Source organism: Eptatretus burgeri, chromosome 2, assembly GCF_056783735.1.
Source record: "Eptatretus burgeri isolate ZD-2024b chromosome 2, Ebu_testis_v1, whole genome shotgun sequence".
NCBI classification, from domain to species: domain Eukaryota; kingdom Metazoa; phylum Chordata; class Myxini; order Myxiniformes; family Myxinidae; genus Eptatretus; species Eptatretus burgeri.
Window position 1 is genome coordinate 49,559,679 of NC_140962.1, and position 13,438 is coordinate 49,573,116.

The 13,438-nt window shown below is 39.5% G+C and overlaps 1 protein-coding gene across 4 annotated transcripts in view; it reads left to right on the forward strand.

Annotated features, from left to right (window-relative positions):
* Positions 1–13,438, forward strand: part of NEB (nebulin) — a 439,712-nt gene that overhangs the window by 184,304 nt on the left and 241,970 nt on the right. For all 4 annotated transcript variants that reach the window (XM_085869257.1, XM_085869259.1, XM_085869258.1 and 1 more), the window contains 10 exons: positions 1,834–1,941; positions 2,038–2,349; positions 2,811–3,014; positions 3,539–3,643; positions 7,065–7,172; positions 7,271–7,582; positions 7,777–7,980; positions 11,259–11,363; positions 12,093–12,200; positions 12,331–12,642. In XM_085869257.1, the coding sequence (XP_085725383.1) occupies positions 1,834–1,941; positions 2,038–2,349; positions 2,811–3,014; positions 3,539–3,643; positions 7,065–7,172; positions 7,271–7,582; positions 7,777–7,980; positions 11,259–11,363; positions 12,093–12,200; positions 12,331–12,642 (1,878 nt within the window). The remainder of the gene's footprint in view (positions 1–1,833; positions 1,942–2,037; positions 2,350–2,810; positions 3,015–3,538; positions 3,644–7,064; positions 7,173–7,270; positions 7,583–7,776; positions 7,981–11,258; positions 11,364–12,092; positions 12,201–12,330; positions 12,643–13,438) is intronic.

Below are 13,438 nucleotides of genomic sequence, written 5' to 3' on the forward strand. Positions count from 1 at the left end.
GTGTGCACACACAAGATGATACAGTGACGTTGTGACAAAGTAAACAAACAGGGAAAGGACATTTTGATTAAATAGACAAACATAACATGAGCATTAATAGCTGTGTTTTTTTTTTTTTAAATCTCCAATATGTGTTCAGACCATCACAGATTACACTGAACAACAAAAGCTGTTTTTTGGGTACGCTGATTTCAAAAATCATAACCGTTTTTCTGTATCACGTCAGGATTTTCAGTAACAGAAATATTCCCATTGCCTAGAAGTCAGGATTTCAATGAAATTTACAAAAATTCATTTATTCATTTATTTCATCATGAATGCTTCAAAATTATAGAAATTACAGAAAAACTCCACTAGAATGGAATTAAAAATGCTTTAGGCATTTGGCTTTGCGTTTGTGTCGCTCTGTGTCAGTTTCACGATGCAGGAACCAGCAGAAATCGCCCATCATGTTCGGGTTGTGCCGCCCTTGGTAACGCGTCTCCATGAGTGAAATCTCTTGGTGGAATCGCTCGCCGTGCTCGTCCGAGACTGCTCCCAAGTTGTCAGGGAAGAAGTTCAGGTGCTGGTGTAGGAAATGGATTTTCAGGGACATCCTGGAGCCAAGTTTCCTGAAGGACTCCAGCAGCTGCTGCACTATTTCTTCATAGTTGTCCGCGCGCTCGTTCCCCAAGAAGTTGTCCGTCACAGCTTTGAAGCTTTGTTAGGTTCAAGTAGATTCCACTGCTGCAGCCTTGATCCAAGCAGCTCTGCCTTCGCCTTTGACAGCGAGAGATCTCTTACAAGATCATTTAAGTGTCCCTGGTTCAGAAGGTGTGATTCTTGAGTGTCGGGTTCAAAAGGTTCATCATCACCATCCTCTTCACCACTGCTTACAGCTATGTTCTGATCAGCTGGAGGTGTTGGAACGTGGTTCTCGTCATCATGAGGCACAGGTTTACGAGCAGAGACGCAGTCAGCGTACTTCATGTGACCTTTATTCTTCTTGTTGAAGCCGGCGATGCTTGTGCAGCAGAAATAACAATCATCATGATGATTCTGCAGCTCACGCCATATCATGGGCACCGCAAATGGCATGCTCGCGCGCTTGCCCACCAACCACTGAGTCAAGGTTGTGTGACAGCTTGTGCAGCAGATGTGTGGTGCCCAGCTCTGTTCTTGGTCCCCCACCTTACACCCGAAGTAGTGAAAGTAGGCGGCCTTCATTTTCACTGCTGTAGATATACTTCGCTGTTGATCTTTTTTGGTATACCGACCACAGACATAACAGAAGTTGTCAGGATGATTGGTACAGGAACGCCTACTCATCTTTATCTGAAAGAAAGAAATATAACACAAGTTAACAACAATTGTACGAAATAGACATGTTAAAGACATATGTAAATTTCATTGAAATCCTGACTTCTAGGCAATGGGAATATTTCTGTTCCTGAAAATCCTGACGTGATACAGCAAAACGGTTATGATTTTTGAAATCAGCGTACCCAAATTAGTCTTAATCACTTTACACATCTCCAGTAAAAAAAAATTTTTGAAATTTGTTGTTCAGTGTTATATAACCTTGCATAATATACTGTACAGTATACAGAAAATCAATCCTTGCTTTTTGTATGCAATAGAGCAATATATTTTAGGGTTTTATTTTATTTTAAGAATTATGGCAATATATTTAAATATAACCAATGTGCTTGTATTGCTGTGTTAATAAAAGCTGCATTCAGTGCCAGGAACAATGGAGTGTGCAGAACAATATGCCGTGTGCACAACAGCAGAATATGAATCTTTTCTTTTACACTACAGCAATATGTTTGATGAGCCGATGTATTTCGACAGAAATATTACCGGCTTGGTTGGGAGGAGATTAAGAAGAAAGGATATGACATGAGAGTGGATGCCATTCCGATCAAAGTCGCCAAGGCCTCGCGAGACATTGCTAGTGATGTAAATACCTTCAACCTCTCGTCTCACCAATGCCCTTTACATATGGTGGTGTGATATACTTGGACTATTCTTTAACTTTGCTTTTCTCTTCCACAGTATAAGTATAAACAAGCTCATGTTGCTGCTATGGGTAAATGCGTTGGCCTGCAAAGCCTTCAAGATGACCCCAAGCTGGTATGGTCCATGCACGTGGCCAAGATTCAAAGTGACCGCGAGTACAAAAAGGGCTTTGAGGAAAGCAAGACAAAGTACCACGTATCAAAGGACACTATGGATGTGATCCATGCCAAGAAAGTTCAGGACATGATCAGCGATCTGGGATACAAACAGCGGTTCCACCACTACACCATGCCCCCAGATGCTGTCAGCTTCGCACTGGCCAGGAACAGGAATGACATTCTCAGTGATGTATGTTGTTCTTTGTCCCAAACACACCACCATTTATTGCACGAAAGTACCAATATGTGAATCAATTATGTAAAGGGCACAAATTTTCATTTGTGTATAATGTTGTTATCTGAAATTATATATAAAAGACACTTTCTATCTTGAGGTAAGTTTCCAGGTCAACATATACCAGCTCCTTGAAATGCATTGACCCGGTGGACTATTTGTGGAGCTTATATCAAGAGAATAAAATGAGGACTACAGGAAATTGTCCAATTTCAATTATAATTCAGTAAAGCAAATATTACTATGTATTATCCAAGTAGTTTGACTATCAATGATGTCACTTTAACTTTATTCGACAATGCTGTTTTGAAAGTTTGACAAACCAACTGTGAAAAGCTTCAGTTACTGTTTGTATTTGCCATTACCAAGGTTTTCCTTCCTTCAGTGTGTTTTCACCATTTCATTTGCACATGCAGATCGTTTATAAGTCTGATCTGGAGTGGATCGTTGGAATAGGGTGGGTCCCAATCGGTTCCCTCGATGTGGAAGCAGCTATGCAGGCCTCCAAGAACATGAGCGAGAGGAAATACCGACAACCTGTGCAAAACGTCGCTTTCACCGCCGTACCTGACTCAATGGATATGGAATTGGCCAAATGGAACACCAAGCAAATGAATGATGTGAGTTTCAATTAAATTACCCGATGAACCTTAAGACCAACAGAAAGGGAGTTGTTTAACATTTGATGTTTCTTTCAACGACCAGTGGTAATGTTTACATAGGACTCGTGTTCACTTAAAGCTACAAAGTGCTAGTTGTTTCATGTGTTACCTGATTTGTTATCTTTGTAAACGTTTATTTTGGAAATTGCAAAGTTTTTCATGTGCTGACATTTTTCGATGAAAATTCGCACAGTTAAAAACAAACTAGAAAGGTAAGTGGTGAATAAGGAAGAAAAGGGAAGCTGACAGAGTTTGTGCGGCAACGGAGAATAAATAAAGGAGGACAGTACGAGAAGAGAGGAAAGGGAGCAGTTGGTTGAATGTATGAGGGATATGGAAGAAGGTTCGAAGTTCTCGAATTATTGTTTGTAGTGCTATTTCGGTGATCATTATGCTGTACTGATTAATTTATAGGTGTTATTATTTGAATCATTATTTTCCCCACCTTCCTCAATAACCATTGCCACACTTCCTGGTTCCAGAGAATGTATCGAGAGAGTGGCGAGAAAGCGAAACATCATTACACGATGCTCCCTGATGAGCCTGGGCTGCAGCAGGCGAAGCTCAATGCATTCAACATCAGCGAGGTCAGTTTCTTGCATTGAAGAGTTTTTCCAGGTTTTTAAGATGGAATTTTCATTCTTATTTGAATTATGAATGGAGGCTTACAGGAGAGATGTATCATTCATGATGTTTGCAACACAAAAGAAATAGAGTTTAAAATACACGAACAACAGCAATTGAGGACAAGGTAGTTTCGTTTGATTTTGGTATGACAAAACTTTCAACGATTCAAATAAGATATTCAATCTGTCTATAACCATTTATTTTGGAAATATAATTTCAAAGCTCTTCGCAGATGTTGAAGTTTAACTATCTTTGCCCACCGAAGGTGGATGGAGGTTGTTTTCACCCTGTCTGTCTGTCTGTTTGTGAACAAAATATCTCTAAGTTGTGCATGGATTCTGCCAAAATCTCGTGGAGCACTTGGGTATGTGTCAAGGATGAAATTGTTTGATTTTAGTGAAGATCCAAAACCGGATCTAGATCCGAGAATTTTTTTAATAGTCCAAGAGCATTAGGGTTTAACCTGGACATTTTTGGTAACAAGCTGATTTTTTTCAGGAAAGGTCCAGGAATGTGTGTGAAATAACTTACTAAAAGTCGTCATGAATCCTCCTTGAGCGTTTTCCGCAATCCAAGATGGCGTCCAAAATGGCCGCCATTTCATGTTTTTCTCTTAACTTTGCAAGTAGGTTTACCTATAACACATTTTAAATGTCTACACATATGTTTTGAAGTATAAGGAACTCAATACAATACATATCGGAAGATTTTGAAACACACAAAAACGAATAAAACCGCTTAAGCTCTTTCAGAAATCCAAAATGGCGTCTGAAATTGCTGCCGTTTCTGGTTTTACACCAAGGTACTTCAACACGCACTTTAAATGTCTTAATATATGTTTTGCGACTCAATGAAATGAATCATATACTTATTGGGAATTTTTCAAAAACACGCATTTACCAATAAAAACACTTGAGCTCATCCTGAAATTCAAAATGGCGCCCGAAATTCCCCTTTTCCTGTTGTTGTTTTCTCATAACTCTGCAACTAAGTAACCCAATAAAGCACACTAAAATGTCTTTATATATGTTATGGGAGTCAAGGAATCTAGATAAATTCTTATTCGCAGATTTGAAACACGCATATCTATACCAATAAAACTACTTGAACTAGTCCCAAAATCCAAAATGGCGCCAAAGATGGTTGCAATTTCCTGTTTTTCTCATGACCCTGTGACTAAGTTACCTCAATATGCACTTTAAATCTCTAAATATATTATGTCTTGAGAAATAAGGAACTCATTCAGATACTTTGATGTACAAAGGAAACAATAAAACCGCTGAAGTTTTTTCTGAAATTCAAATGGTGCTCAAAATGTCCGCCACTTATCAACACACTGCTGTTTTAGCCTGTTTCAAGAGGCAAAGACATTCAAAACAAGATCATGCTAGAGATTCAAACCTCAAAAGTTTCAGATGAATCTTTACCTTACGCATGCACACACCTAGTTGCATCAGTCATTGTCTTCATCGTCGGATGCTGTATCTTCAATGTTGGTGTCCTCTGAAATTGGGGTAATATCATCGTCGGCATCTATAAGAGTTGGTGCTGTATTGTTGCAATTGAGACCACTGCATTTACTGCACATTGAGGTACAAAAGAGCCCAAGTTTCTTGCAGCTACATGTCATGCTTCTGCAACCATCTGGTTTACACCCACATGCCACCATGTTCAGCAAAGTGTCGGGTGCAACAGCAATGTCTGTTTCTACCGGGGTAAGAGTCCCGTCCTGAAATCGCCAGCCCCATTCTGTTGGAGATAAGGAGTTACCCATCCATTCCTGGACGGTAAGATAGGCGCGATATGAATGTTGCTTTGCTGCAGCACTAGTTGGAGGTAGACTTTCTATCTGAAAGGATGAACTCAGGGAACTGCGACCGATTGCCCGTTTGTATGCGATGTGACGGTAGTCATCAAGAGATTCAAAACTGCTGGCTCCATAAAGCTTAAGAATGAAGCCTTCCCCAGCTTTTTCCACCTCGTCATGGGTGCTTCCACTGTTTGTGAAGGTATCCAGCAAGTTGTAGTCCCGCTTCTTGTGCACCATGTTGAAAGCTTTACGCTTGCCCTGACGATAGATCGCAGAGACCGTGTCACATCCCGTCACAGCATGAAGAAACATCAAGTGATTTATTGTGTCCCCTATGGCATGCTGAATCTCATGAATGTTGAAGACCGTGACAGGATTACTGCGGCATAGCATGTACACATCTGTGGAAGAGGTTGCCCGAGCAACTAGCATTACCAGTAAGTCTGTGTCCGTACCAACGACAGCAACTGGCACATGTTCTGACTCTGCCAGTGCTAGTGCTGTGGAGACAATCAGGGTGTCGGTGTCTGCTTCTGCCTACTTGACACATACTCCAGCCATGAGCATTTTGTCACGTAGAGTTTGTATAAGTCTCGCCTTATTGTTGCCGTTGGCTAAGAAAGCTGCTTGGGTTGTGGTGGTTGGCATATCATCTTCAAATATGATGTCACTAGAGGTACACTTCTGAGCTCTTCGTTTCTGCTCAGCAACCTTTGTCGAAGTTGCGCTTCCATATCCATCAAACACCACCGTTGATTGAGCTCCATAGTGTTTTAGGATGTACAGCTTGCGTGCTTCAGCATCTCTTAAGATGTATTCTAATGAGTTCCTCATACTTCAAAACATATATGTAGACATTTAAAGTGTGTTTTGGGGAAACCTGCTTGCAAAGTTATGAGAAAAACAGAAGAGGCGGCCATTTTGGACGCCATCTTGGATTGCGGAAAACGCTCAAGGAGGATTCATGAGGACTTTTAGTATGTTATTTCACACACATTCCTGGACCTATCCTGAAAAAATCAGCTTGTTACCAAAAATGTCCAGGTTAGGGCCTATTTTGACCTAATGCTCTTGGACTATAAGTGATTTTTCACCATTGAGTGATCGGGCTAAAAAGGACACGCAGCAGAATATCTCAAAAACTTGTGAACGGATTGGGATGAAACTTGGTGGGCAGGTTGAGTATGTAATAAGGAAGATTTTATTCTATTTTGGTGAAGATCTGAATCCAGATTCGAGAATTTTTTTGAAGTGATTCTTCACCATTGAGTGATAGGGCTAAAATATCTCAAAAAGTAATGGACAGATTCAGCCTAAACATGGTGGATGAGTTTGTTAGGTGACAAGAATAAGCCGATTAAATTTTAGTTCAGGTCCGAATCCAGATCTGGCCTATTGGTGGGATACAATACGTAAACTAATCAGCTTGGCAGAGGTATGCGCTCCACTGAATGCCCTTCTAGTTTCTGTCTTGTTTTTCCTTTTGTTATCTGCTTCCTATTCTTATATTCATTTTGTTAGATGATATTTCTTAAAAATGTGCTAAATCTTGATGTTTTTTGTCACCTCAGAACTACTATCGTTCGGCATGGGAACAAAACAAGCTGAAGGGATATGACTTGAGGGTCGACGCCATCCCTATTAAGGCTGCCAAAGCCTCAAGGAATATTGCCAGTGATGTGAGCATCTTTTGAGAACTGACAAAACAGAACATGATGTATATGATCCAGAAAGTTTTGAGGACATGTTGATCTAATTATTTGACTTTTCTCTGCAGTACAAGTACAAACAAGCATACATTGCCAGTCGGGGCAAATGCGTTTGCTTGCAAAGTCTCCAGGATGATTCCAAACTGGCGTGGTTTATGCATGTGGCCAAAATGCAGAGCGATCGTGAGTATAAAAAGGCTTTTGAGGAAAGCAAGACAAAGTACAATCTACCGAAGGACATGATGGATGTGACCCACGCAAAGAATGCCCAGAATGTAATAAGTGATCTGGGATACAAACAGCGGTTCCACCACTACACCATGCCCCCGGATGCTGTCAGCTTCGCACTGGCCAGGAACAGGAACGACCTCTTGAGTGATGTAAGAGTTGCCTCGTATTGGTAATAATAATGGCTTCTTCTTTGAGCAATTAACTTTGATCATTCGTTAAACATGTTTTCTGAAATGTAGCTTTTATCTTTTCCTCAGTCCTTCAATTCAGAAATAGTGATTGTGTGTTAAGCAACAGAAAGTTTAACTTCTCTAAGATTTATTTTCACTTTCACTTTTACCAGATCCTGTATAAATCTGACCTTGAGTGGATTCGAGGCACAGGCTGGTTTCCCGGTGAGTCGATGGAAAATGAGAAATGCCAGAGGGCCAAAGAGATCCTGAATGAGAGGAATTACCGACAACATCCAAGCACCCTGAAGCACTCTTGTCCCCTCGACTCAATGGATATGGTGCTTGCCAAGACCAATAAGCAGACTATGAATGAGGTGGGGGTTTTTTGTGAGAAGCTACTGTCTAACATAATGTCAAGATTTTGTCGTAAATCCATTCCTGATTAATGCTTAGATTTATGAAGGACAGTCCAAAAATTATTTTCTCTTATCGATTGTGGTTGAATGGCAGGAATGATTCTATGGTAACGAAACTCAGCACAGATGCTCGTCCTTCTCTATGTATTGTCATACATCTCACCCCCCAATCTCCCCTCCCCCCACAGTGTTGGTTTAGTTTCCTGATGCTATTGTAATGTGTTATGTTTTTGGCTCTGAAATTTTTGAAAAGTGAAATCTTTTTTGACTCTCCCTTGCATGCACAGCATTAGCTGTGCTTTTATAGCTTTTTATAATCAAAGCAACATTGTTAAGCTGATTCTTTCTCTTGCAGCACAAGTTCCAAAGTTGTCAAAACTATTGAATTTCCATTTTAAACCATATCTGTTTTGTATTCAAATAACCCATGCTAGGTGATTATCTTTTATCAAATCAATATTGTTTGATGCTAAGATAACATTTTTCCAAATAATTTTTTTCAAATAATGTCTGATTTGCATCCTTCAACCTTTATGTATGCTTATAGCTTGAGTTCAAACTTGTTTTTTCATACTCTTCTCAGATACTGATTATAATATTGGCAAGTTTTTATACGCCCGATATATATATATCGGGGCGTATTATGTGATACCGGTCGTCCGTCCGTCCGTCCGTCCGTCTGTCTGTCTGTCTGTCTGTCTGTCTGTCTGTCTGTCTGTCTGTCTGTTTGTTCGTCCGTTCCTGTCCGCACTCCAACACCCAAAGTTTTCAACTTTCACGTTTCATATTTGGTACATACGTACAGACTGTGGAGATGGTATGTCGCAACATACGTTCGTCATCCAAAGTGGTTGCCATGGCAACCAGGATGCTGTTTTCCATGTAGTAGCACAATTCTGTATATACCTTCTTGTTCGGGTGTATATTGTGCTCACTTGAGCTCTTGTTATCTTTTTAAACGATGGATGGAAGGAACTTCCACATAGGAGGAGGCTGTGAGACCCATCAAACCTGTGCAATCGTGCCAACATCTCAGTACATCCTCATTACGTGCTGACACCTATCCAACACGATTTTAAAACAATCCACTGACTCTAGTGCCCCCACCCTTGCAGAAAGACCATTCCATGTATTCACCACTCTCTGATTGAAAGACTCCTGCCTTACTACCGTCCTAACTCCCCTCCTCTTCCTCTTAAACTGTGGCGCTTTGTCATGTCAATGTCCAATTTGATGAAAAAACTCTTCTGCACTTATTTTATATATATCCTTCATTATCTTAAACATATCCATCACATCCTCTTGCCTTCACCTCATTTCTAATGTATAAAGTCCTCTCTCTATCAGCCACTCTTCATAGTTTAGTTTAAATAGGCCCAGGATCAATGCAGTAACTCAATACTGAAGTCTCTATTTGACAGATATATCGTTCCTCAGATGTGGTGACCAAAACTGCACACAATATTCGAGATGAGGCCTCATTAAATTCCTATACAGTGTTAACAAGACCTCTTTTGATCTATAATTAATCCCCTTATGAATACAACTTAAAACCCTGTTTGATTTACCTATAGTTGCTTGGCATTGTGCCCTCCCCCCCCCCCAACTGTCTATAACCTGAACCCTAGATCCTTCTCCTGCATCACATGCTCCAAAACATCCCCTTGCATTAGATAATCCCTATTTGCATTATTGTCATCCAACCCTAGCATGACGTTACCTTACTTTACATTCTTCTTTCCTCTTAGAAGTTTCCACTCCAAATATTCTCTTTTATGTCCTGTCGATACATTGAAGATCTTGATTTGGTACATTCTCAAAAATGTATATTTGTAAATGTACATGCAAAGTCGGTATTTCAGTCATTTCAGGAAAAAGTTTTAAATAAAAAACAACTGCAAATTAATCCATCGTGATCATCAATATAGAATGTGCTACTTCATAGTAATATGCTTGCACACTAAATAGATCTGCAAATTTTACTGCTGTCTTTAATAATACGAGTACGTGCCCGAAAAAAACCCAACAAATTAATAAATAAATATTCAAACCGCGAGAAAGAAACCACAACCACACAGGCCGTTTCTTCGCTCTCGCGTGCCCGTACATGCGTGCCCCAGAAGTTCGCATATCGCAGTTACGATTATTCGCAATTTAGTTTTAATGGCCAATTATTCAATTAGCGCCAACGTATTTTGCCTTTTTGCAATGTCGTCTCAAGGAAAAACAAAAAGAGAAGAGAAGAGAGAGAAATTTTTTTTTACTTCCTGGTTCGGAGCATACCAGCTCACTCTGATGTTACCGAAATTTATGCACCGTCTAATATGAAAACGATCATAACTTGGGGCATTGTGTTTATCTATAAATGGGCATAAGAAATCGAGAAATTATTAGAATACACGAAGTCATCACTCTCCGGAAGCCCGTACGTTGTAACCCGTAATGGGGAACGCGGCTGAGCTTCCCTTCCCCCATCGGCCACGCCCATGCAACAACGTGTCCTGTCATTGGTTTGGTAAATACATGGCCATAACTTGGGAAGCACTTGTCCGATTAATATCAAACCTTGAAAAGGCACATCCTCAGGTCCCCAGCAATATATCTGGCAAGTTTCAATTAGATCGGACCAGTGGTTGGCGAGAAACAGCGGTCACAGACACACACAGACACACACAGACACACACAGACACACACAGACACACACAGACACACACAGACACACACAGACACACACAGACACACACAGACACACACAGACACACACAGACACACACAGACACACACAGACACACACACACACACACACAGACACACACAGACAGACACACAGACACACACAGACACACACACACACACACAGACACACACAGACACACACAGACACACACAGACACACACAGACACACACACACACACACACACACTGCTGGAATTATATGTATGTATGTATGTATGTATGTATGTATGTATATATGTATATATGTATATATGTATATATGTATATATGTATATATGTATATATGTATATATGTATATATGTATATATATATATATATATATATATATATATATATATATATATATATATATATATATATATATATATATATATTGCATGTGCTTAAACACCTAATAATTTCACTTTATATTCTATGCGATGCGCTTTCTATCTGTGTGATGAACTTTTTTCCTTTAAATTTTGTATAAATTTTTTTATTTGTGTGCTAATTTTGCAGAGGCAATACAAAGAAGCTTGGGAGAAAGACAAGAAGAACTTTCATATCCCCATTGATACACCAAACTATCAAGTTGTCAAACTAAACAGTTTGAACATCAGTGAGGTATTGACAATTACACATTTTTATCACATTCATCCATTACTAAAAAGATGTGTGTGTGTGTGTGTGTGTGTGTGTGTGTGTGTGTGTGTGTGTGTGTGTGTGTGTGTGTGTGTGTGTGTGTGTGTGTGTGTGTGTGTGTGTTTTCCATCATGCTTTATTCTAAAGCAGTCCCACCATTGTAGAATCATTAAAATGGTATCATTGGAAACCTTATAATCAATTTACTTGGAACAAAAATTTGTGTCCATTTCATCATAAAATTCCTGTTTTAAAGCCCATCTTTCCAGAATGGAAGACAAACAAGGAGGAGGATCTTGAGCTTTATGATGTAGCGGCTCCAACTGTATGACAGCAAGAGCTCTTTAGATTAAAGCCTGACAGACACGGAAGGAGCACACAAAATTATATATCGTAATACTTATTGAAGCAATAAAAAATATTAAAGGAGATGGGAGGAGCACACAAGCAACAACTACAGCCATGGAGGCAGCAACAAGAACAACAATTCCGTGTTTTAAAAGATCCTTTTTTTTTACCCGTTTCACTCTATTTTACATCCTCATTGTGATTTACAGATATATACTCGTGTATATATAATATGTTTGAATTACAACATGCTGTCTTTTGATTAAACCAATCAACGAAAAGACAGGTAGGTATGGCTAGTACTTGTGATTTCAAGAAATGTTTACGTACAAGATTCAAACAAAAATCATACATGTTTTGCAGAAACTCTACAAGAAAGGCTGGGAGGATGACAAACTTAAGGGATATGACTTGAGATTGGATGCCATCCCAATAAGAATTGCAAAGGCCTCACGAGACATTGCCAGCAACGTAAGTAATGAAATCCTGTTGTATTTTGATGGACATTTAATTGATAGTGTTATGATTCTACATCCATTCTATTGTCCTCTATTAGTAGAGTCGGGTTATTGATCTCACTATGCTATCTCAACCTTGACAGTACAAGTACAAGCAGGCCTATGAGAACGAAAAGGGCCACCACATTGGGTTCCGGAACATCAAGGATGATCCCAAGCTTGTGTGGTCCATGCACGTGGCCAAGATGCAGAGTGACCGTGAGTACAAGAAGGGCTTCATGAAGAGCAAGACCAAGTTCAATATTCCAGCAGACATGATGGAAATAGTGCAAGCCAAGAGGTGCCAGGAATTGGTGAACGACTTTAACTACAAAACGAGGTTGCACACCTGGACCTGCCTGCCTGACTCAAATGATGTGATGCAGGCCCGGCATGCTTACAACCTGCAGAGTGACGTGAGACCCATTTCATATCAATATGAACTGCTGTATGATTGTAAAATGACAATCTAAATTATATTATTTCATGTAAAATTTTGCAAGAGAATATATCAACAGAATATAAATTTCCTTTGTGTCTCACATTCATTGATTATGAAAAATCCTTTGACAGTGGAAACAAATGCCTTGGTGCAAGCTGTATATCATCAACATGATAACTCAAGACAAATCAATATATTAAATGAGGTACAATGATGGAACAGCAACCTTGAAACTGCACCAAAATAGTGGCTACATCATGATCAAAAGAGGTGTCAGACAAGGAGAGACAATCACCAAAATTGTTGATTGCCAATCAAGGAGTGAACTCGCAGCTAAATTGGGAAAATAGAGGATTAAATGTCAATGGAGAAAGACTGAACCACCTATGATTTGCAGATGATGACATTAATTTCAAACAAAGCTGAAGACTTGAAAATCATAATGGAAGAGCTCACTTTGCAGTCACAAGATTAGACTAAAAATGAATATGACAAAGCCAAAATTGATGTTCAACCACAATGTATAAATGGAAGAGATTCAAATCGATCATTGCAACATTGAAGAAACCATCATTTACATTTACTTATGACAACTCATACATATGGAAACGGATGACTTTGAAGAAGCAATTAGATATACTAGAGCAGGATGGGCAGCATTTGAAAAGTTTGAAAATACGAGTTCCATGAAAATCAAACTGACCTTGTGTTTGAAAATGAAAGTTTACAATCGGTGTGTTCCTACCACCGATGACATGTGAGAGTGAAAC